Raw genomic sequence first — 25,508 nt, 5'->3', positions numbered from 1 at the left:
ATTGTGGTGAAATGAGTGTTATATTGTAAAGTTTATTTAGTTAAGGGGCAGGCCCAGGTAACATAGGTACACGGAGAAGTGATACTGGTGTGTTATTACTGTGCAACTGTTCTAGAAGGCAGCTTGGACATGTAACATGCTTTCATCTCACGGCCTAGAAGAAAAACATTTCATTACAGTAATCCTAGTGTAGAATGAAAAGTTCAGAGGATACTCTTTTTGTTTCTTCAAATCACAAAGGAAGGTTTCCAAGGTGCCCAACAGTACTTTTTGGTAGTCCATTTGGACGAGGTAAGAGGTTCTTTCTAGATACAGTCTTAAGACTAATGTTACACCACAATGAAAAACTATACAGATCACGGAGTAACAGTGAGTTCTGCATCAGGAAAAGTGAGTATGAATGTTGCACCATTCAATAAGCTGTAAATTTACTGCTGTATGTTAGCACTATGATGGAAGCTCACTCTGTGTAATGGTCTGACTCTTTGCTGCACAAAGTCCTTACAGGTGCAGTGTGGCATTTTCACCACCAGTGGCCACTAAGGGGGTCATGTGTCCTCCCTCTGCTGCATCTGGTATGCCGATGACTACCCTATTAATAGAAACCTGTGGCAATTAGACCTTGCTGGATCATTGTCGTGCAGCTCTGGGTCAGGGCTTGGTTTCAGTGCCTCTTTGCCAGTTACTATATTCCAGCACCTTTCTATTTAGCAATACACAGCTTTTAATACCTTCCTTTACATGATCCATTGTTTTTAGTGTGTTTATACACTGGACACAAGAGAACATTGACACTAAGACTGGCAGCCCTCTCTGTAAGGCTGGGTACACACTACAGAAAATGTCTCCCGATGCCATATCTATCGGTAACGATTTTACAAATTACAGAATAAAAAAATAAATAAAGTCCTGATCAGCATGCCAATTCATGTGTACACACTATACATGTTTTAAAAGATTTACCCTCAGATCTGTGCACTTCATCTGTCATAACCATCTGCTGAAAAGATCATGACTGGAGATCCTGATCGTGAGTGCATACACACTGCAGGAAGGACATCTTTCCATCGTTGAATGAGATTATTAGTCCGGTTTAAAAATCAAATGAAAGGATATGATGAGCTTTGAAACGATAATCGTTTGCAGCTCTCAACATCACCTTCCATCTCCTGGTAATGGCGTTGCCCTCTCAGACTTTGACCCTCTGTGCAGTACCCTTCTCCACCGTACTCACTATCCCAATGTCTTGTGCATGGAAGGTTCAGTGAACTTATCTATAATGCTTCTCTCCTTCCATTAACTTCCAACAATGACCACACCCCCTTCTCTTTGCATGCACTTCTTTAAATCTAGATGTCATGCCTTGCAAAAGTATTCAGACGTTTGACAAATATTCTACACTGATCGTTTGTTTTCTGTGATATCTTTATTTCAAAGCAGTGAAAGTCAAAATTGTTCTTTTGTTAATATGCCGTTTTATGTTACAACTACATATTAGGACAAAAAAACTGATATATGTTGTATTGAATCCCTGTATATTTAATGCTCTAAGTCACTAAATGATTAATCATTAAAATAATGGTAATATTTTCTGTTTAAAAACTTCACCATTAATGATGATGGTTATTAAGGTTGTGGAGCTGTGCCCACGAAGACTAAACAGCATTCAAGTAAGAGATAAAATTATACAAATGCATACATTAGACTACACATAGAAAATACTCAATAATCAGCATTAACATTTGACAAAAGTAAATTGATTCCAGTAAGTGGATGTTTCTATATAAGGGTTTTTCCTTATTGGGTTAAGCACAACGTTTAACTTCTCACAGCACAACGCAGGATGCAGGCAGTTGTAGCAATCAGCTACTGTTTCCTGGATATGTTTTGAAATCAATTGCATTTGGATAATTTCCCCTTTTCACACACTGGCTGTACCTATGTGCCTTGGCTTTTAAGTTTGCATATGAAGATCTACGTCCTGGACATAACCCTATTGACTATACTTTTAGTGTAATGACCATATCTACGTTACAGGCAAGATGACATGGAGAAGGGTAAGACTTACCTCTACTAGTATTAAGTTTTGTACTAAGCTGCTATTAGGGTATTGGTTAAAAACAAAAAGACAATGTGCTGTTGCATTTATTGTGTGTAAATATTAAATATATGCAGAGAGCAGTTTAAATTGGGCTACTTGTGGATCTCCAGCAGTTGTGGAACTACAGATCACAACATGCCATTCCAGGGCTATGATTCCACAACAACAAAATTGGAGAGCCATAGGGTTATTCAAGCCTGCTATAAATATTAGACTGGGTTATATATCACATGAACTAAGCTTAGTGGCACAAACTCAACAATATAAAGCGCTACGGAATTTGCTGGCGCTACTATATAAATAAATGATGATGAACAATATAAAAAACTTTTACTATTTCAAATAGTATTAAGTACTGTTTTATATATCTGTTGGCCCATATGAACACAATTGTATTTATTGGTAGATTCATTGTATAGATCATTACATGTGATAGCTGGCTATGACTGCTTGCTCGCTGTCCATATTTTCAGTTTGCTTTCCCTGGAGCAAGCTCTCAGTTCAAGGCTGCTGTAAAACAAAACCACTGTCTCCTGTAGATATTAGCTATACAAACACTGTATATGGGAACATTAGATAGCAATGGGCTCTTATTTTCTATAAAAAGAAAAAACACATTGTAGAAGGGGCTGAGCTTCACAAAAAGTGCATTTGGGAAGGACCAGGGGGGACTTGTTTTGTCCCAATTTTCCAAGTATAACTGTTGAGAGATATGCCATTGCATGACATGCAAAATAGGAACATTATGGAAATCTATTTACAGCAAGTTGGGTAGAGCTTCTCTACACAAAGAAAATCGAAACATCTTGTGAATTAGATTCAGAATGTAGAGACCGAAATTCACAGGTTTGGCAATTTTTGTGCATAAATTTTTGTTTTAAGCATTTAGCACGTTCATCATCTGTTGCTTTTAGTCATTGGGTGAGAGTTTTTTTTTCACAGTGGTTTCTATTTATGGGGAGAAGAATTAATCTGGGCTAATCTCGATACAATGGGGAAACTGGCAGCATGTGGTCCTCTGTTATAATGATAACCAGCTACCAGACTGGTCAACACAGGGTTGGGGCTAGAGACATGGTTCCATTTCTAGAGGTTACCATTCCTGCATAACATGCAGTGGGGATCTGGGTAATGATTAAATGTGAGCTATATAGTGGGAAAACCCCATAACTCTTACATAAAAAAAAAAAATGGAACAACATACACACTCCCCACCCTGTCATTTATATAATCTTTAAAAATTGACACCAACAAAATGGCAAATGACTCTTCTGGTGTTCTGCTCTTGATCCAACATAGTCTAGCACTGATTGTGCTCTTAACTCATCCTATCCCAAAGATTAGAAAACACTCCATCAACCTAGCAACTAGGCATCATTTCATAGAGAAAAAAACAACAACCTGTAGCTGCACTGCTGTCGTGGAACTAGAAGAATTGGCATTCTGGGGCTTTTAGATGTATAATAGCTAGACAGCCTCCTCGCCAGAACTTTATTGAACAGTTTTAGACAACCTGTGACTTTATAGCTCTTGTGGACCTAAAACTCTCTGTATGCTGGGAAGTAGATAGCCTGGCCTCCAGACTGTCATCTGCCTGTCCAGTTCCTGGAAGCTGATTCCCCATCTCCTGCACAATGAGGCACTATTTTACAGAAGTCGTTTTACAGAAGTTATTGTGTGATCAGTTTCTGCTCCAGTGATCACCAGACTATCACTTGCTTAGATAAAATACATTTGTGCTCTGTGGCAGGCAGAAGAGGGTTGTTTGAGGGAACAGTTGTTCAGAGGTGAGGAACACAGGCTGCAGAGCTTCCTATTAAGATAGGTAAGTGGCTGTTGCTGGAAAAGTGGGAAGAGTTTCAAAAATAAGCAAGTTTACAAAATTATTTTGAAAGAATAGTGCTGTGTACACACAGCGTTAAACTCTTATTTAGTATACACGTTTTGAATTTTTTTTTTCTATTTTTAGCTAGTTAGGTACTTTTCAAGCATGCCTCTCATTTTGTTTGCTATCGTCCGACAAATTAGTATCTCTTTTTCAAAAGCTCTTTGGTTAGAAAACAAATGGCTGGCAGACACAGTCAGTCTGCTACACAGACTCACAGTTCTCGCCATGTTATGTGATTGTTAAGCAGGGGGGGGGGGTTGCTACTGTGTAGACAGAGCTCAGAGGGGTGTTCAAAATCTCTGCTCACTACATCATGTGTCATGTGACTGCGATTTCCATGGTAATCCACAATCATAAATCACTTTTAAAAAACCACCAGATCTGTTTCATGGGTGGATGTGTATTGGGAATGTTAAAATAAAGCTACAGGTGCGATATAATATAACTACTCTAGTCAATTATTGCGTGTACTAATATATAATACACAAATCATGGACAGAACACAGCATCACCTATAGCAAAAACTGCTCTCCTGAGCATGTGCGGTTGTCAACACATGTGTAGTGGATCCATAAAAATACTCTTGGGATGGTGGACTGGCTTGCTAGGTCTCCCTCACCTCCAGGCCCTGTATTGGCAACACCTCCTTCTGTGGCAGTAATTCCACCACGGTCTTAAGTTAAACAAACTTCTATAAATAATATATAAACAAGTGGTTCTATCATTACTCATTAGAAAAAAGTGTATTCTAAAGAAAACCCAACCCCCTACTGTAAATTTATTATAGATTTGAAGTCATTTCAGAGATCTGTGACCTGTATAAAAGCATGTGGCATGTAGTATTTATATGCTTACCTTTATGGCATTTTATGTGGGCACAGAACTCCTTGCTGACTTATAATATCCTTATAATTTAAAGCAGTAGGAAACATACCATATAGCCAGTGCTCAAGTGGGACAATATGTGCCGGTATGACATACCGACACTTCTTCACAGCCAGGGCCAGCGGCAAGCGGGGAGCACCATGCCTGCCTTTCCCGCTTGTGCTGCATCCGGCTGCAACTCCCTGCTCCATTCTAACTGACTATAGGGACGTGATGATGTCACACCTGACAGCAAGAATGGAGCAGAGAGGAGCCAGAAGAAAGGAAGAGGTTTGAAGAAAGAAGACCATAGATAGGTAAGTATAGAACAGAGGGGGACAGAGTAATAAATGAGGGCACAGGGTAATGATGGAGGGGGCACAGTGTACTATATAATCAGGTACTGAAATCTAGTTGTGAAGTCTGAAAAACCAAATCAGTTTAATTTTAATGTGTAAAAATCTGCTAGAATTGACTTTTGTGTCTTTGGCCAGAAAAGAATCTCCCTCATTCCTGTAGCATTAGGTCTAGAAACCAGTGCTACACATAGACTAACCATATAAACCCTCCCTCCAACCATTGCCTTCCTCCTGCCTGTGCCAGCTCTCTATTCCTTTCATATCGAGCAGATCTGTTAGACCCATAGCACCACTAACCCTTAAACCTCCCTCATTCTTCCCAGTAATACTACTATAATCAGTCACACAGTGTGCTACACCCACTGAGAACAAGAGTTGAATCCATATAAGCAGTTTCTTGAAACAGAACAACAGGGGCAGTCCTCCAATGCTAATGTTCCCCACCATTGAAGTTCTATGATATGCAGTCACATTTACTTGTACCCTGCACCCTCCATTATTGTAGTACAAGTTCTAGACAGTGTTCATAGATGAGAAGGACACAACCTGAGCACCTCAGATGATCTCAAAGACTGCTATTAAAAGCAGCCTGTTCCTGCTTGATGCCCAACACTCACAATGAACAGACTTCCAGTTTTGTGGAAGGGTCAGCGTGGAGCTGCGACTATGGTCTATGTAGTTACAACACTTCACAACATGGCCACCCACACTATACCATACTGGCCAACTTTCTAAAGTTGGCTTCCAGGAGCCTGCCGGGGGAGGCGGGCGTGATGGGGGGCGAGGCTCCAAAATTTGTGTCATTTAGGACCCCCCCATGACGTAATGACGCAGGGCCAAACGCAGCGATTCCCGGTGAATCGCGACGTTTTGGACCTAATTTTTCCCACTTCACTAGGAAGTGAGCAGATATGGGAGATTGCCACACTCTCTCGGGAGTCCGTGAGGCTCACGCGAAATGCAGGAGTTTCCCGGATATTCCGGGAGAGTTGGCAAGTATGCACTATACTACCATCCTTCACAACATGGCCACCCACACTACCACTCTTCACAACATGGACACCCATACTATACTTCCACCCTTCACAACATGGCCACCCACACTACACTACCACTCTTCACAACATGGACACCCACACTTTACTACCTCCCTTCACAACATAGACACCCACACTATACAACCCCCTTCACAACATGGACACACACACTATACTACCACCCTTCACAACATGGCCACACACACTGTACTACCACCCTTCACAACATGGACACACACACTGTACTACCTCCCTTCACAACATGGCCACACACTATACTACCACCCTTCACAACATGGCCACCCACACTACACTACCACCCTTCAGAACATGGACACCCACACTTTACTACCTCCCTTCACAACATGGCCACCCACACTATACTACCACCCTTCAGAACATGGCCACCCACACTATACAACCCCCTTCACAACATGGACACCCACACTTTACTACCACCCTTCACAACATGGCCACACACACTGTACTACCACCCTTCTCAGCATGGACCCCACACTATACTACCACCCTTCAGAACATGGACACCCACACTATACAACCCCCTTCACAACATGGACACCCATACTATACTTCCACCCTTCACAACATGGCCACCCACACTACACTACCACTCTTCACAACATGGACACCCACACTTTACTACCTCCCTTCACAACATAGACACCCACACTATACAACCCCCTTCACAACATAGACACACACACTATACTACCACCCTTCACAACATGGCCACACACACTGTACTACCACCCTTCACAACATGGACACACACACTGTACTACCACCCTTCAGAACATGGCCACCCACACTATACTACCACCCTTCAGAACATGGCCACCCACACTATACAACCCCCTTCACAACATGGACACACACACTATACTACCACCCTTCACAACATGGCCACACACACTGTACTACCACCCTTCTCAGCATGGCCCCCACACTATACTACCACCCTTCAGAACATGGCCACCCACACTATACTACCACCCTTCAGAACATGGCCACCCACACTATACAACCCCCTTCACAACATGGACACACACACTATACTACCACCCTTCAGAACATGGCCACCCACACTATACTACCACCCTTCAGAACATGGCCACACTATACAACCCCCTTCACAACATGGACACACACACTGTACTACCACCCTTCACAACATGGCCACACACACTGTACTACCACCCTTCTCAGCATGGCCCCCACACTATACTACCACCCTTCAGAACATGGCCACCCACACTATACTACCACCCTTCACAACATGGACACTTACACTATAATACCATTTCACACTACATGGTCACCCACACATTATTACCACAGTTTATCTACACAGCAACCCTGACTGTTCTGTTTATTAACAATGCAAAGTCACTAATACGGTACTACCATCCATCAGAACAAGGCCATCTACACTGTACCAAAACGTTTCATTACCCAGCCAACCACACTAAAATTCCAGACTATCCTCACTGAACAGCCTTGCACGCTATATACTACTCAACCACCCTCTCACTACACAGCCACCCAATGCATACTACCATCACTTACAAAACATCCAAAACTCTCATGGTTCACTAACCTTATTTGTTTTGATTGATATTATAACCATGCACTGATATAAGTGATCAGCTGGCTGAATGTTTCATCCTTTCCATTCCATTCTGTTCCATTTGCATTGTGTTTTGACTGGATAGGATGGTCACCCGAATGGCCATGCATGTTATGATATCAGCTTAATCAGTTGAAATCATCCAACATCATATGTGGGTGTATGACCAGCCTAACAAACTATACTGCACTATTACTGAAATACTTCACACTGTACTACCACTAAAATACTAAACACAATATATTTTCACACTAACACCTTACTATATATCCAATAACAATATATGATCACCATAATATTCACAGACAACACTGTAACAATCTGGAAACCACACAACACTACCACCAAACTATCCTACTTATTCATGTGTCACCTTAACACTACACACTACACTAAAACCAAAATACCGGGGGCGTGGCTTGGACTCCATGAGGGACAGTCGCGTTTAGTGAGAGCTCCTGTGGAGCTGCCTATTAAAGTGAGGAAAGCAGCTGTTTCGCTCACCCGAGGGCTCCATAACTTGACCCGGAGAGATTGCGAGGCCCTGCTGCACCTGACAGTACATTCTATGTGCCGTTAATCGACTCCCTGCAGGCACCGGACGTGAGGCCTAACTCCCGCGGCGGACCAGACTGTCAAGTAACAAAGACTCCCTGGAATCCCCGGACAGCAGCTTCTACCACGCTGCTCCTGGCCACTACAACTGGCTCAAGGGACGACGGGGACGAGCTCACCTACTGTTTGTCTGGAGCGGTGGCGCCGGGCAGCTGCAGGAGGTCGGTGGACTTCCTAATACATAGTGATCTCCGGGGGACATAAGCTCCAGCAGTCAGCGACCGGTCAGGACAATTAAAGCCCACTTACTGCAACAGACCAGGACCGCGTCCAACTGTGAGTACTTAGCCCCCTATACCCACAAGCCTAAAAATCTCTTAAGCTACCTGTTGGGCCCTGTGGAGAAAGGCCCTTACCACCCATAAGCTTACAATCCACTCCAGCAGCCTGCTGAAGTTGTCCCTATCACCCATAACCCCACTCTCGGCTGACATCAATTGCCCTGAGGCAAAGAAGCCTACAGAGGGAACCATTTGTTATAACTCAGACCCCCACCGGGTACCCTTTCTAGGGGACAAGTTTGCTGGGCCGGAACAGTCGGCTTAGCTACGGGCCGCTTCCCAGATACAGAGTTTTGCTGCAAAAGAGCTCACAAGCACAAGTGTATATGGTATCTAAGCTTATTATCCCCAGAAAAGGCGGAGTCTGGATTTCTTTAACCAAATCGACACAACTGTATGTTTGAGCCCCCGGAGCTATATAAGATCCGCAAGAATTTCTAGGAATTCTATCGCTGGACACCAAAATAATCGCCCACCGTTCTACTTCACACTCTCGCTAATAATTATGTATACCTAGACCACGTTAGTTAGTCCCCCGCCTGTCTGTCTTACTCCCAACAACAGCAAAGAGCTTCATCACAGACTCTGCATCCAACATGAATAAATCAGCGGGTAGAGGGCGCAACAGGAGAAATAACACAGCACTTCTCCCTACACGACAAAGCGCCCACCCCTCCCCCCCCCCCCCCCGTTCTCCTCAGGGGGATCACGGCGATCAAGATCCTCCAGTTACTACAGCTCCCTCTACCAAGGCAGATTTTGCAGAATTACGTAACCTGATAGTGGAGCGTACTAACGCATTCTCTGAAGACCTTCAGAAAGCAATAGGGGATCTCAAATCAGAGATGGCCATAATTTCCAAAAGAACCACGGTTCTTGAAGACAAGATGGAGTCTTCGACTAAATTCCAAAATAATGCTTCACAGGATTTGGACTTCCTATTAAAAGAAAATGACTTCATGAGGGACAAGCTTGAAGATGTGGAAAATAGAGAACGCCGAAACAACTTGAGACTGCGTAACATCCCCGAATCTGTCGAACCTAGAGATCTTGAGGAATATGCGTGCAAATTTTTCTCCTCACTCTCTAATCACCCGATACAGATTGAGCGAATCCACAGGGCCTTGAGACCCCGTCCAAAGGACTCCGATCCCCCTCGGGATGTGATATTGCGTTTACTCTCTTTTAAGACCAAGGAACTTATATCCAATGCAGTCAGGAACACCTCTTATACCTTACATGAGGGATGCCGGATACAAGTATTCCAGGACCTGGCGATAGCCAAAAGGCGCGACCTCAGGGACGTTACACGTCTCCTTAGGGAAAATGGATATAAATACAGATGGGGTTTTCCTTTCCGTCTTATAATTGAAATAGAAGGTCGGCAAGAGTCGATTCGCACGCCAAATGAAGGAAAAGATCTAATCCACAGGTTGAACCTCTCCTGTCTCGACAGGATTGGCGAGGGAGACGCCCAAAGCTCGTCTCTTCGCCCCCCCTGATTTGGATAACTGTTTCTCCTGCAAGGGAGGATTGTAACGTTAATATTTTCTTTAAATTATAAATGTCCTTGTCTTATTACATTTTTTTCTACATATAGTTAATGTTGCTATTGTTATGTATGTTCCTCTTCACAGTAGATACAGAGTCCATTGATTTTCTACTTTGCTGTTGTTCAACTTTATTACTTTTTATATAGCTAGGCGGGGGACACATCCTGTCCTCTCAGCCGCGCACCCACTTACCTCGGGAATTAGTTACCGTTTATAGTAAAGTTCAAAACTTAGACACATTCCCACACCCTGTGCCTTGTTCTAGATTATCTAGTAGGCATAGATTGCCTAATTTTCAGTTAATTTTGGTTTATAGGCACGAACCTAGTAGGTCTCACCTCTGCCTGTGAGGCTTGAACCTACTCCCCTACCTTCCCCTCCCATATATTTTCATCTCTCCCCTCCTTTGTTTTCCTCTCTAATCCTCCCTACCTTGTCTTCTCGCCCCTCTCCCTCCCCTTTTTTTTCTTTTTCTTCAGTCTAACAGATAGCATCTCAATACTTGGTGTCCCCTTGTAAACCACCGACTATGTCTTTCACATCGCTCTCCCTTAATGTTAAGGGGCTGAACACACCTCAGAAACGCTCTATGTTGTTTCACACATTACATAAACTTAATGGCGATATAGTCTTTTTACAGGAGACCCATCTCCGAGCCGGCGGCCATCCTTCCCTGACCTCAAGAAGGTACTCCAACGTCTACTACTCCTCTCACTCCTCAAAGAAGAACGGAGTTGCCATTCTTCTTCGCAACTCGGTTCCTTTTACTGTGTCAGCAATCAAGGACGACCCCGAAGGCCGATTTCTCATCCTGACGGGAAAGATTGGTCACCTGGACATAACCCTGGCCAACATTTATGCTCCCAATACAGGTCAGACGTCTTTCTTTACACATTTTTTTGCGGAGCTACATCAGTCCCGAAAGGGCTTGCTCCTTCTAGGGGGGGACTTTAACACTGTTATGTCCTCTCTCCTAGACAGATCAGCTTTTCGTTACTCCTCCCCCTCATCCTCACATACTAAAAGCCTACAAAAACAGGTGACCGAGGCCGGCCTATTTGATATTTGGCGAGCTCTATACCCCACTTCTAGGGATTATACGTTCTACTCTTTTCCCCATCAATCATACTCCCGGATTGATATGTTTATGGGCTGTGCGAACATTTTCCAACATATAAAGAAGACAGATATAGTCCCTAATACTTGGTCTGACCACTCCATTCTATCACTCACGGTCGACCTCTTGCAGAACCCTAGGGGTAGAACCTCCTGGAGATTGAACGAGACTCTCCTTAAACTCCCTGGATTTAAAGATCTCATAGCTAGCAATATAACAAAATACTTTGAAATTAATTCTAACTCTGAGGCTCGGATCTCCTCAATTTGGGAAGCGCACAAGGCGGTTATTCGGGGAGATATCATTCAGTTTGCCTCTCGTAGGAAAAAAGAGCAGAACGAATCTCTTAATAAGCTTACCCTTCATCTCCAAGACCTAGAAACTTTACATAAGAAGTCTAACGTCCACTCACTATTACAAAAGATTCAAAAAACTCGGGGGGAAATTCAATCGATTTTAGCAGAAAAAACTGAACGCCAACTTAGATGGCTGAGTCAAACTTTTTACGAGAAAGGCAACAAAGCTGATTCCATTCTGGCCAGGAGATTAAGAGCTAAACGGGCCTCCCAATTAATTAGCTCAATTAGAAATAAAAAAAGGAATTTGTCCCATGATCCTAGGACCATAAATGATGCTTTTCATGACTACTATGAAAACCTGTACAATCTCCATAGGGAAAATACCTCTCCTGGAGCCTCCCCCCAAGCTATTAACTCATACCTAGACAAATGTTCTCTCCCTACACTATCTCCTCATCAGGCCTCTGCTCTTAATGACGCCATCTCCGGAGAGGAGGTAACCTTGGCACTAAAATCACAAAAGAACTCTAAGGCCCCTGGCCCCGACGGGTATACAATGTTGTATTATAAGACATTCTCCAAGGAACTAGTGCCCCAGCTGACCCAGTTGTTTAATTATATCTTAACGGGGGGTAAATTCCATGCTGACTCCTCCCGCTCTACCATAGTGGTAATTCCCAAACCAAATAAAGACCCAACATGCTGCTCCAGTTATCGGCCAATCTCACTAATTAACGCCGATATTAAATTATTTGCGAAAATCCTGGCTAACCGTCTAAACACATATATGCCAACTCTGGTTTTTCCGGACCAGGTGGGCTTTGTCCCCTTTAGGCAGGCTCTAGACAACACAAGACGTACAATAGACATCATAGCCCATATCAATCATAATAGGATCCCATCTGTTGTTTTGGCTCTAGACGCTGAAAAGGCCTTCGACAGACTCTCATGGCCCTTCATGTTTCGCACACTTAGTCGCTTTGGGTTAAATGGGGCTTTCCTAGCGGCCATTCAGGCCCTGTATAATTGCCCCTCATCTTCAGTATTGACTAACGGGCTTTTATCCCAGGCTTTTTCCTTAAGTAACGGCACCAGACAGGGGTATCCCCTGTCCCCTTTATTATATGCCTTGTGCATCGAACCATTAGCCGCTGCCATTAGACGTAATCCTGACATCACTGGGATCAGAATAGGACCCCGGCACTTTAAAATTTCTTTATTCGCTGACGACGTCCTGCTGACACTTTCCAATCTCCTTATCTCACTTCCAAACCTACTTGTAGAACTCAAGGAATATGGATCTCTGTCAGATTACAAAATTAACAATACTAAATCAGAAGCTCTCTCACTCCAAGTACCGTAGTTACCAAAAACATACTCGAAACCTCATTCAAGTTTCAATGGCGCCCCAAGGCGCTTCGCTACCTAGGAGTCCAAATTACGAAAGAATACAACCAACTGTTCCATGCTAACTATACCCCCCTTCTTGAATCTATAAAAAAAGATCTTAATAAGTGGGACCCGCTCTTCATCTCTTGGTTCGGCAGAATTAGTGTAATTAAGATGAATGTTTTACCTAGAGTCCTATATCTGTTCCAAACGTTGCCCATAACAATCCCAGGCACAGTACTAGCAAATCTACAATCAATGTGTGGCAAATTTATCTGGCAGGGGAAAAAATCGAGACTTAAACGCGCTTGTTTGGCTAAACCCACCCACTCGGGAGGGTATGGACTCCCAATTTTTGAAAGATACTTCCAGGCAGTCAATCTTAGCCACATAATTTCCTGGCATTCTCCCCCGGGAGTCAAGAGATGGGTAGACCTAGAGAACGCCCATACACCAGATCACAATTTGAACTCGCTCCCTTGGCTCCCCAGGAATCAGAGGCCGGCCTCGGTCTACTTGCATCCGTCCATTCAATTTACACTTAACCTTTGGGACAAACTTAACAGAAAATGGGAGCTTACTACGTTCCCTTCTCCATTAACCCCACTATGGCATCATCCAGACTTCCCTCTAGGAAATGTCAAATCGTACATGCGTCCTTGGCAGGACATGGGTATCACTCAATTCACCCACATTCTTGGAAAATATCCACCCCGAACCCTCTCGGAAATGAGAGAGAAAAAAGGCCTTCCTTCGTCCTTGCATTTTGCTTATATCCAAATCAGAGGCTTTATACAGGCACTATGTAGATCATCTAAACTACGTGATCCTACACCTTTTGAGAGGAGTTGTGTGAACTGTATTGGAGCCTCTGGGTTGATTTCTTTAGTATACCATGTTTTTCTGCGCCCTGATCCTGAGCTCATTGAGCCATTCGAGGTTGCTTGGCTTCAGGATACTGGTAGAGACCTGAGTCAGGAGGGATGGTCCCGGCTTAGAACGAGGATCTCTAAAATCTCCATCAATACCTCAATTAGAGAGAACACATTTAAAGTGTACACAAGATGGTACTTAGTCCCAACTAAACTGCACACAATATACCCTGGTGCCTCGGACCTATGCTGGAGGGGCTGTGGAGAGGTGGGCTCATTCTACCACACCTGGTGGACATGCCCTGGTATTTTCAATATGTGGTCCCAGGTCGCTGATTTAATCTCGAGAATTTTAGAAGTTGAAATAACCCCCGACCCAATGGTAATGCTGCTGTGCTCCCGGGTCAAGTCGCTCAACAAAAGGGCAGACAGACTTATACAGCACCTATGTGCCGCTACCCGCTTGCAGATAGCGACAGAATGGAAGTCCCGGCATCCCCCAAGCCTCAACAGCATAGTCTCACGTACTTGGTACATAGCCTCAATGGAATATATCACCAGCTTGCTCCATGATAAAATTCTAAATTTCCACAAGATCTCGGACCCCTGGTACACTTTTCATCAGGCTCCACTTCCAGCTTCTTAGAAGTTCAGATATAAAAACCGGCATGCACTTCGCAAACTTTCCATAGGATTGCTGCCCCACTCTCAGGAGAAAGGACTGACAGACACCCTTCTCCTCCCCAATCTGTCATTCTCACCCCCTCTTTTTATACTCTCTCCCCTCTCTCTCTCCTCCCACCCCTCCTTTTTCCTTCAACAAAATGAGAAAAAGAAAAAGCAACAATTTAGGGTTCCACGACAGTAGAGATGCACACCGACCACACCTTGTTCAGGTCAAATATCTTGGTTTAATATTCTTACAAAATTAGATATGTAACATATTCTCATATGTGTGATTTTGTTTCATATCATTCACTGGATTAATATTTTGTATGTTCTCCCTGATTTGCTATGTCTCTTCTGTTCCACTATGCCTATTGTGCAATGTTCAGAACCCATGTTCTTTTTGCTGAAAATAAAGAGTTTAAATAAAACCAAAATACCGCACGCAACATTCTGCCACTATAGTACCCTAGAAACAAGGCAGTTGCTAGGCTACTAGGCACCCTAGGTGTAGTGTCAGTCTTCTGCCCCTCATTCCTAGTGTGCATACCACTATGTACATAGTTAAGTAGGATTCACATATCTATGTGTCTGGGCCAATCGGAGCAAGGCACATGAGTCAGCTGTCAACTGAAGCCAGAAGGAATGCTGAGCAAGATCATTTTTTAGGTAACAGTAAAAGATCATGCCTCTCTCTGCTGGGCAGCATGGTGGTACAGCGGTTAATATTGCTGCCTCCCAGCATTGTCCAAAAACATACTGGTAGGTATTTTTTTTACAAAGTTGATCCTAGTATATGTAGTAGGGAACTTAGAGTGTAAGCTCCAATGTGGCAGGGTCTGATATGAATTATTACATATTGCACAGTGCTGTGTAATACAATCAGCACCATTGGTTGAAGTGGAAATTTAGAAGTGGTGGCAGGGAAATGGAAGTTCATGGTTTTACAATTAAAAAGTAGCAGGATGGTATACCACGTATAACAGCCCACTTCGACGACTGATCGCTGCTATATAAATAACTTATAATAAAGAGGATGGATGCATCACAGAATAGGATGTAACTAGAACTTTGTGGGCCACTTACCAATATGTTGAAAGGGCCCCCAAAGGGAGCGTGTCGTGTGGCAGGTGCTAGTGACACCCAGGGAACATGCTTAATGGTATCCAGGGAGAGTGTCATTATGCCCATTTCCCCTCTCCTGCTTGCTTTATGCTCCCTTTCCCCTCTCCCATTGCATTATAGCTACTCTTCCCCTCCCTGCTTGAACAAAACTCCCTTTCTCCTCCCATACTTTTGCTCTCTTCACTTATAAAATGCTCTCGCTTTCATTTTACCCCCTCTCACTTGACCTTCACTTACCACTGCCTGCCTTCATTGGGGGTGTCTAGAGGCAGGCAACAGTGAGCAACACATTACTCCAGTGCTCCCTGTTTGCATTATGCCTTGTACGCTCCCATCTACCTCATACTTGGCAACCTTATGTTGGCCGGGTCCGGGAGATCCTGGAGGGGTGTATGGGCGGAGGGGGCAGGGCTTCGTGATACGCGTCATTTTGTCCCTGCCCCTGGTGACGTAATGCCTGTTTTGGGTCTTTTTGCAGTGTAAAAAGACCCCAAACAAGCATTACATCACTGTACATGTGCACTATGAGACCACATACACACACTTTGGCTTTGTCAGAGAGCTGTGGAGGTGGCCCAGACGGATCCCTTTAGCGCTCTCAATCCCTGTGAATTTTCTTGAACAAGGTTTTGTTTTTCTTGTTTGTTTTTTACCCTCTTCCCATAAAGAGCAGATGTGTAAATTTCCCAGGCTACATGTGTTTGATCCTCTGTGACTTTACAGGCATATAGCTAACATAAATTATCCCAAAATCTCTTCCATCAAAACAGTCTAAATTTTTATTAGCCCTGCTCAAAATCACTGTCAGAGGTGATAAAACATGTGTCAAACATGTCAGTTTACTGGATTATTATTATTATTATTATTAAGAGGTGGTTATAAATTACTATATGCTAGGCAGCTTGATAGATTCACAGTCACTGTATTCTCCTGGCAACAGCAATAAATAAAACACATTGGTACATGAATCAAGGAATATTTGTGCAGCTGGTGTGGAATGATTTATAGGATTAAATTATCAGAATTTTTCAGATACCAAATGAATCAACATTGATAAAGGTTGTTTTATTCATTTTTTTACTTTTAAAATTCTGATTCTCCCCTTGTATTCTAACAATGAAATGCTCAACGTTGTAAATGTTCTACTTTATGTAAGGTATTATATGAAACATTTTATTCTCATTATCGTCCTCTGTGTGTGTCTTTTAAAATCATCTTTTCTGTTTCCCTGATGGTTTTTCAAATATTTGTCTGCCCCCAACCCTCTTGCTCCAGCTACTCTTTTACTTAGCAGGCATTGTAAGTGAAGTCCATTGTAGGGTTTAATGATTGATGACAGAGGTCATCCGTTATAAGATATAGGGGGGGTTAGAAACATAAGGGGAGCTAAAATTGAAGGGTGTCCAAACACAGGCAGAGGCTCCCATTAATCCAATCCCATGTTGCAAGAGTTAAAGCTATAGTGAGAATTATGAAGCAGTTTTTTTAGCATCAACTTTCATTAAAACCAAATTCCCCTAGCAAGGTTTTTCAATATCTATCCCATTTTATTGAGTTTTGGAGGGATGTGCAAGGCTATCAACTGACTTAAGCATGTAGCATTGTAATATATTTGGAATAATGATAGGCTTAGGCCGCCTGATTTTGGGGATCTATTCAAAAAAATATTTTTTCGTCTGGGCATTTTGTTATTTCATTTAAAGCTAATGAAGACTTTTTTGGAGGAGTGGTAATTGTCCTAACTGGTATAGTCTGGAAGAAGTAAAGTATATGGGCTAATATATAGTCATGTTGACACATGAATTTTACTAATCCAAAGAAAATGTATTGAGTCTCCCAGGAGTCTGCTCCACATTCTAATATTTTACATTTTTCATAATAAACTTTTTAGGGAAAAGGTTTAAGTTAAGGTTGGGGGATTTTGTTCTATTCTAAGGTTTTGCTTACTGTTTTTTCCTTGTCGTAGTATTAATGTTTTGTCTAGCGGGCAGTTTTTCTTTTCACAAGTGACATATTGCTCTTAGTCCTTTAAAGATAAATATATAAAATTGATTGATTTAATATTATTAAAGTGCCAACTTGGCACACATACTTGCAAAACTCAGGTAAATTTGGATAGATATGGGGGCTTGGATATGAGCCAGGGGAACAGTAGAATTGCAGGGCCCTCTTCCCTCCTGTCTCCTTACCCGTTCTTCTGCTCCGTGTCTATTGCATCTGCCTGCCTGGAGTTTCTGAAGTATTGGTACTTTTGTTTATTGTTCTGTACTGTTATACCCTGTATAGTCTACTGTTTGTACTATGTGCGGCGCTGCGGAAACCTTGTGGCGCCTAACAAATAAATGATAATAATAATAATAATAATTGTGCATGAAGAGAGCAAAACAGAGATACATTGTTTCATGTACCAGAGGGAGGATGACCATTTTCTTAAAATGTACACTATACATTTTTCTCAACATACACTACCCCTTAAGTAATGTTTGGGTTTAGAGCAATTCTCTTTACAGTTGTCTATATCTCTGATTCCATCGTTTTTACATTTTATTTTTTTATAAGTTTTTTCTTCTGTCTGACGACTTGTAAGGAAATCTCAAATGCATCAATTGGTGCTTCTGGCCAGATGTTTAGAAAGGACAGTAAACATAGGGAAATTTGGTTACTTTCAAAACAATGATAAGCTAACATTTTGCTATCCCACCGGTGATGTCTGTACATGCGCACTCAGCCACCACTATCATCATCATCATTGCTTTGTAAGCTACCACAAAACTCTGCCACGCAAGTACATACAAGATTAATGAAGAACGTTTAGACATGCGTGAGAGGGAAGAGGGGGCCCTGATTACAATCTAGAGGGAGAAGGCAATGCTGAGGCAATAGTAGCTAGAGGGATTCAGAGAGGAGATTGGGTATTATACCCCGAGAGACTAGTATCAGGTGGTGGTAGGGTAGGCTATAGTTTAGAGGTAGAATTTGATAGCACATTAAAGATTGCAGTTTGGAGTTGAGTCTGCTCAGGTGGGGTACGGATTTCCATATGTTACATAAGATGATCATTGATATTAATTATTTGTGAATCTATGCTCCCACAGATATGTATCTGGCAAAACTTCAAGCATGCATAGTACCAATGTTCATAATGAATTTCCCAAATTTTGGACTTACAAGCACAGACAGATAAAGGCAATCAACGAATATCTGTAGGGCCGAATGAATACATTTTAACAATTGGTTTTGGATCTGAATTGGTCTTTTCTTGACTAACCACACCCCATTCAGCCTGCATGACTGATTGTATCAATACTTGTACACCAGGCTTTAACTTGGTGGCACTACTCTGTAGTTGTCAGGAGTTAATACTGCATAGCTGAAAATTTGTCCTGATTTCCAGGAATCCTCTATGTTCTAAAGTGTTGTCCCTGAAAATATCTTTATATTTTATATTAACTGTGCAGTACAATGCCTGTGCACTCATTATGTAGCCTTATTGTCTTTGATGTATGACTGTTGTGGGTGAGTTATCTGTACAGCGCTGCAGAATTAGTGGCGCTATATAAATAGCTGATGATCATGATGATGATATATTAAAGATAAGTATTTAAAATGCAAATAATGACAACAAAACCAAATTCATTAAATATGTCATGTTTGGGATTGTACTGCTCCGACATTTGCATATGCAGGGCCACATGTGGCATGTTTAGATATACCTGTCCAGTTATTTTAAAATGTTGGTAACTTTGTTAAAGCTTCCTTTATATTAAGTTAATGATAGAAAGCTATCCAGTATATGGAGATTAAGTATAGACACACCCAGGCACTCATTTTGTGTACACAAAATATGTATGTTCTGTTCAAACTGTTGTCCCTGCATAATTAGAGTTGATAAAAATGAGACTATTAATCTCCATAGTGAATGACATTGTCAGTACATACTGATAATCTCATTTGCTATGTAGCGACTGCAACTTGATTGGAACATACTACAGGAGCACATTAAGTACAGTGTATATGCACCTTAAACCATAACACAATACATATAATGAAAGCTACATGTTTTTTCTAATTAAACAAATTGCAAAAGAAAGTAGAGTAAAAGAAAAAAAGGGGATATTTTAAAGACTTTCAACCTATGCTCATCAATGTGTAGCATTCATTTTTTAATTATACATACAAACTTTTTCTTTTAGTGAATAACTGGAAGATGTTCACCTGTGTACATTGGCTTTTAGCCATGCTGTTGAAAACCCATACAACAGGTATTTTGTGCCTCATGTTGTTATAATTATGTTAATGTGCTTTACAATAATTGTATTTGCCAGGCCGTTGTCCAGAGCCCTTTCGCTTTGTGCCATTTTATGTTTGAGGGGGTAACTACTTTTCTTTAGTAATGGTCTAGGTACAACTAACAACATATTAAAATACATGTAATAATAACAGAATAAAGCAAAACGTTAATTTTCATATTTAATGGCATACTTGAAAAATTATATTGGTAAGCATTTATAACTAGTACTACACAGAAAATTGCTGTAACTCATAGCAGCCAATCAGATTCTACCTCTTTAATCTATTACACTTTACAAAATGAAATCAAATGTCTGGTTGCTATAGGTTACAACAAAATTTTTCCACTTGTGCTGCAGTTTTTGCAAATATGTTAAAATGTTTTCTTAAATATACTTCTCTTTAAATATATTGGTAAATTGGGAGTTACCCTCTTACCTCCAGCAGGTGTCACTGTTAAATGTGAAGAAGCTTAGCATGCTGCAACTTAGTGTTCAGTAACCTTATGAAAATTCAAAAAAAATAAATAAATTCCGAAACCATGCATTGTTACTATAGAACCGGAGTAGGCAACCTGTGGCTCTCCAGGTGTTGTGAAACTACAAGTCCCAGCATGCTTTGCCAGTAGATAACCAGCAGATAGGTGGCCAGGCATGCTGGGATTTGTAGTTTCACAACACCTGGAGAGCCGCAGGTTGCCTACCCCTGCTATAGAACATACTTGCCAACTCTCCCTGAATGTCAGGGAGACTCCCTGAAATAGGGGTGATCTCCCTCACTCCCTGAAGAGTATCATATTCTCCCTGATGCTGAGCCAATACAAGACGTGGTTGGCTTCGCCATCTGTGGCATGATGACACAGTTCAGAAATTGTGTCCTATGTCCATGTATTGATGCCTATGGAGGTGGCCATTTTCATGGAGAGTAAGATTTAATCAAAGACTGACAGGTAAGACAACATGACTTCAGTAATGGAGACAGAAATGTAAAATACACTGCAGTCTCTAGAGATTCATTAGCTGCTTTTCTTTAACGCATAGTTGCCTACTCTCCTGGAATGTCCGGGAGACTCCCGCATTTCTGGGAGACCTCCCGGGAGAGCAGGGCAACCTCCCGGTTCTCGCCCCCGCAATAGATAAATGACGGGGCAGAGCTTAATGACAAAAATATCATGTCAAAATGATGCGATTCGCCCACCTCCCCCGGGGATCTCCCTGAAGCCAACGAGGAAAAGTTGGCAAGTATGCTATAGAAGATGAAAATGATGTTTTGCTTGGAGAATGTAACAGAAATAAATGAAAATGCAGAAACAAATATAGAGGAAGCAGCACAGATTGGGTTTTACTACACAAGCAACTTCAAGGTGCTGAGCACCACTGCCTTTGTAGTTCAGGTACTCATTAGAACTAGGGGGTCTATTTCATACTTGCCAAATCTCCTGGAATGTCCGGGAGACTCCTAAATTCCAGGTAGGGCTCCCGGACTCCTGGGAGAACTGGCAATTCTCCCGTATCTGCCCACTTCCTAGTGAAGCGTGCAGATTTCAAACCTTCATGATGTGATTCTCCGGGAATCACATCATGGAGGCTTGAAATCTGGGAATCATTTTAATCCCTCCCCCTCACGCCCACCTCCACACCGAGACTCCCGGAGGCCAATCTTCAAAGGTTGGCAACTATAGTCTATTTATCAAACTTGCGATAGTCCATTCGCCATCAGTATTAGGAGGGGTTCTTCGCCAGAGCTTTCAGAGCAATCATGTTATATAGCAATAGTACTGCATTATATATCGCTGTGATTTGGAGCGATATATAATGATTGATACAGCAGCGCTATAATAAATAGACCCCTAGCTCTCTAAATCCCTTTGTTCACTCCCTGTTGCATTGCAGCCCCGGCTGTCTGTCTAGATCCTCTTTACTTCCTTGTATAAATAGACATTCAGGTGGGTTCTACACTTGTCGCAATAATAACATAATTATATAGTAAAGTTCAATGTATATAAATGTAATAATGTATTTTAAATAAAAAATAGAAAGAAGGGTGTTGCATTAAATAAGCTGTACATTATTGTAAAACGTCCACATTAATTTTAACTTCCTTGAAATAAATCCTTCTTGACCATCTTACCAAATTAATATAATACCTTTGTAAATTAATATAACTCTACAAAATGATTACTTATCTCACCTCTGATCAAATAAAAAAAATGCAATTATTCTTAAAGTTACTCATCCAGTGCTTCAGATCAGTCTCAGCAACCAAGAAACTGCACATATAACTTACTTACTTACTTACTTAACATAATTGTTTATTTTTTGCTAAAATTACAGAAAAACACTAGAACCAAAACATAAGAACCATACACTAGAGCCAAAATATAAGTAAAAATAATAAAAGTGTTCATTTTGCTGAGGCCAAAGGTCACTTAAACATAGGCAGGTGTAATTGAGTATTCTGCTGCAGGCAGGAAACTGTTCACAACTTGTGTAACGTATTTTACGCAAAGGTTAACTAGAAAGGTAATGACGGATTCACTAATCAACGGATCTCCAGATATGTACCAAGATGAATCGGTTCACAAGTAGCTTATGTAATGCAAAAAAATATGCAACCTGGAGATAGGAACAACTACAGATATTAAACAATAAGTTCAACATACACTACAAACTGTGGGCTTGATTCATTAAGGAAGTTAAGAAAAAAATAAGTTTTCTTACTCAAGTTTTCTGGACATAACTATGTTGTAATGCAAGGGGTGCAAGAGAGTTTATTATTTTGAACATAAGGAAAATAATGCCTGCTTTTTCATGTAGAACACATACTTGATAGTTTTTGTGCACACTGAAAAGTAGACATAGTCTAGGGCATGCCCTACCCCAAATATAAATCTGCCATCACATTTTAAATTTACCTCCCCCTCCAATGCAATTTAGTTTTGCCTTTCTTGCTTAATTTTGCTTAACTTTCCTTAATGAATCTCAGGCCCCCTCTATTCCAAAAATGAACGTTGAGATGCGAAGAGTTTGTTTATAAATATTAATGTAGCAATCTGGAGTATATTCTGCACAATCTGCACAACCGTGGTAACCTAATTATTATGAATAACATTATATAATTTTTATTTATTATTATTTAGATTCTTAAATCATCAGAGAACACAATAAATGCAATTAAAATCTACTGCTGACATTTTTTTTAAAAAATGTAGCTGTTTATTAATGTGTGGGAAGACGACACATCATTCATGTCACTCATAGGGGAGGATGTTCAAGTTTAGAGATACCTGCTACCCTCATCACAAATTTCCTTAGCACTATAAATGTATGGGAATTAATATCAGCACGTTGCCTAAGTGGTTAGCACTTCTGTCTCACAGCACTGGTGTCATGAGTTTTAATCACAAATATGGCCTTATCATCTGTCTGGAGTTTGTGGGCCTAAAACATGAATGAAATTTAAAAAATTAGGACCATTGGCTAAACTGTTTTTGTTTTTTTTGCCAAGGGGTGAAAATTAGTATAGTATTTTGTACATAAAGTAAATACAGGCTGTTTTTTCATGTAACACACAAACACTTTATAGCTTCATTTATACTCTGACATTAAAAGCAGATCTAGGCTATGCTCTATCCCAATTATAAATCTGTCCTCATGTTTTAAATTGCCACAATACCACATTGTTTGGCCAAGGTACATTTGTACATTTTTAATCATTTTACCTTTATTATATAATCAGGTCCACAGGGCACATTATTATGTGCATGCTGCCATCTATGACAGCCCTAAGACTTGGAGGGGGGGTTGATTTTGAGGGGACAGGCTCCTTATCGGTCAATGCAACTATTGTGTCTATAAACCTGCTTTTCTTCATCTTCCATTTGTATGTTATGTACCCATCTTCCAAATAATTAAATGCAGACAACACTTGTGCAGCACAGTGGCATAGTGGCTAGCACTTCTGGCGCACAGCACTGTGGTTATGCGTATAATTCCTGAACATAGCTTTATCTGTGTGGACTTTGTGGGCCTCAATCATTAAGGAAAAAAAAATAATGTGGGATTTTGAACCTTTAAAAAACCATGTTGCAATACACAGGGTGCAAATTAGTTTAGTAATATGTACAGAAGTAAAATACTGCCTGGCCTTTTTTTCACACTGACCTTAAAAGTTGATATACGACATGCCCTAACCCAATTAAATATTTAGCCACACATTTTAAATTTTCATCCACCTCCAATTTAACATGGTGTTGCAAAGGTGTAAACTTACTCCTTTTTTTGGCTTTACTTTCCTTAAGCTATCTAGTCTTGTATGTTCTCCCGTGTTTGCGTGGGTTTTCTCCATGTGCTCTGGTTTCCCCCAACAATCCAACAATCCAAAAACATTCTAGTTGGTTAATTGGCTGCTATCAAATTGACCATAGTCAGTCTATGTCTGTGTGTGTGTGTGTGTGTGTGTGTGTGTGTTGGTGAATTTAGACTGTAAGCTCTATTGGACCAGGGACTGGATTCTCTGTACAGTGCTGCAGAATTGCTGGTGCTATATACCTAATTAAATTATTAAAGAAATGATAATCTAGTAGGAATGGACCAATCTAAAAAAAACATTTATGTATGTTTTAAATGTCCATTCATTTTGGTCAAAAATCACATGAATACATGTTTTAAAATTACATTAAAAAAGACACACACACACACTAATATTTTTTTCTTTAAATAATCTAAATAACAATAACAAATAGCAAACAAAAAATAATTATACAAGCGATCATGAGTAATATAATTGCTCTTACATTAGAATATATTTTTTCATGATTTTTTTTATAGATTTTTTTATTTATTTTTTTTTAAATTCTTCTAAAGATGGTTTTCAGCCCCAGTCGGGGGGTCTTCTTGAGCTGTAAAAAAAAATAAAAAAATATTAGCATGCTCAAGCAATTGTGAAAACATAAATTACCTTTCTGGGTGCACTTTGCCAGGATCAACAGAGGCGTTAAGTGTTACATAACTTGAAACTGTCATCAAAGGTTAATGTAATGCTAAACACAGTAATAGACAGAGGACTAGAATTTTTTGGTGTCAGATGTATATATACATTTGTATGGTGGGGGGGTGTGAGCTGTTTTTCAATAAACACTTATTAGGCCCATCATGTTAGAAACCTGTGGAATGGCTAACTAGGTCTAGGGTAAATGCCATGTGGGAAATCAATGTTTTCTGATGACTGCTATGGGCCTGTAAACCAAATAAAATATTGCAACTTCATAAATGAAAACACTTAAAATCTCCCAACGGATCCACCTGGTGCTTGACCTCCACTCCGGGCTCTTCTTCCCTGGCCGCCTCATCCTTCCTCTCTTCCTCCTGAGCTTCTTCCCTCTCCTCCGCCTGGGCCTCCTCCC

General features: G+C 41.1%; 1 protein-coding gene across 5 annotated transcripts in view; it reads left to right on the top strand.

Moving 5' to 3' along the window:
* Nucleotides 1–1,816: 1,816 nt before the first annotated feature.
* Nucleotides 1,817–25,508, top strand: part of IL31RA (interleukin 31 receptor A) — an 83,685-nt gene continuing 59,993 nt past the window's right edge. For 3 of the 5 annotated variants that reach the window (XM_075183468.1, XM_075183448.1, XM_075183483.1), the window contains exon 1: nucleotides 20,007–20,076. Coding sequence is in view for 2 of the 5 variants with exons in the window: in XM_075183458.1 (XP_075039559.1) it covers nucleotides 2,048–2,057; nucleotides 20,008–20,076 (79 nt within the window). In the remaining 3 variants the exon portion in view is untranslated. Of the gene's footprint in view, nucleotides 2,058–20,006; nucleotides 20,077–25,508 lie in introns of those variants that run through there. The other 2 variants (XM_075183458.1, XM_075183475.1) reach the window with 2 other exon arrangements.

This window comes from Mixophyes fleayi, chromosome 1 (genome assembly GCF_038048845.1).
Source record: "Mixophyes fleayi isolate aMixFle1 chromosome 1, aMixFle1.hap1, whole genome shotgun sequence".
Classification (NCBI taxonomy): domain Eukaryota; kingdom Metazoa; phylum Chordata; class Amphibia; order Anura; family Limnodynastidae; genus Mixophyes; species Mixophyes fleayi.
Note: the sequence above shows the minus strand (reverse complement) of the source record. Positions and strands in the feature narration are given on the sequence as shown.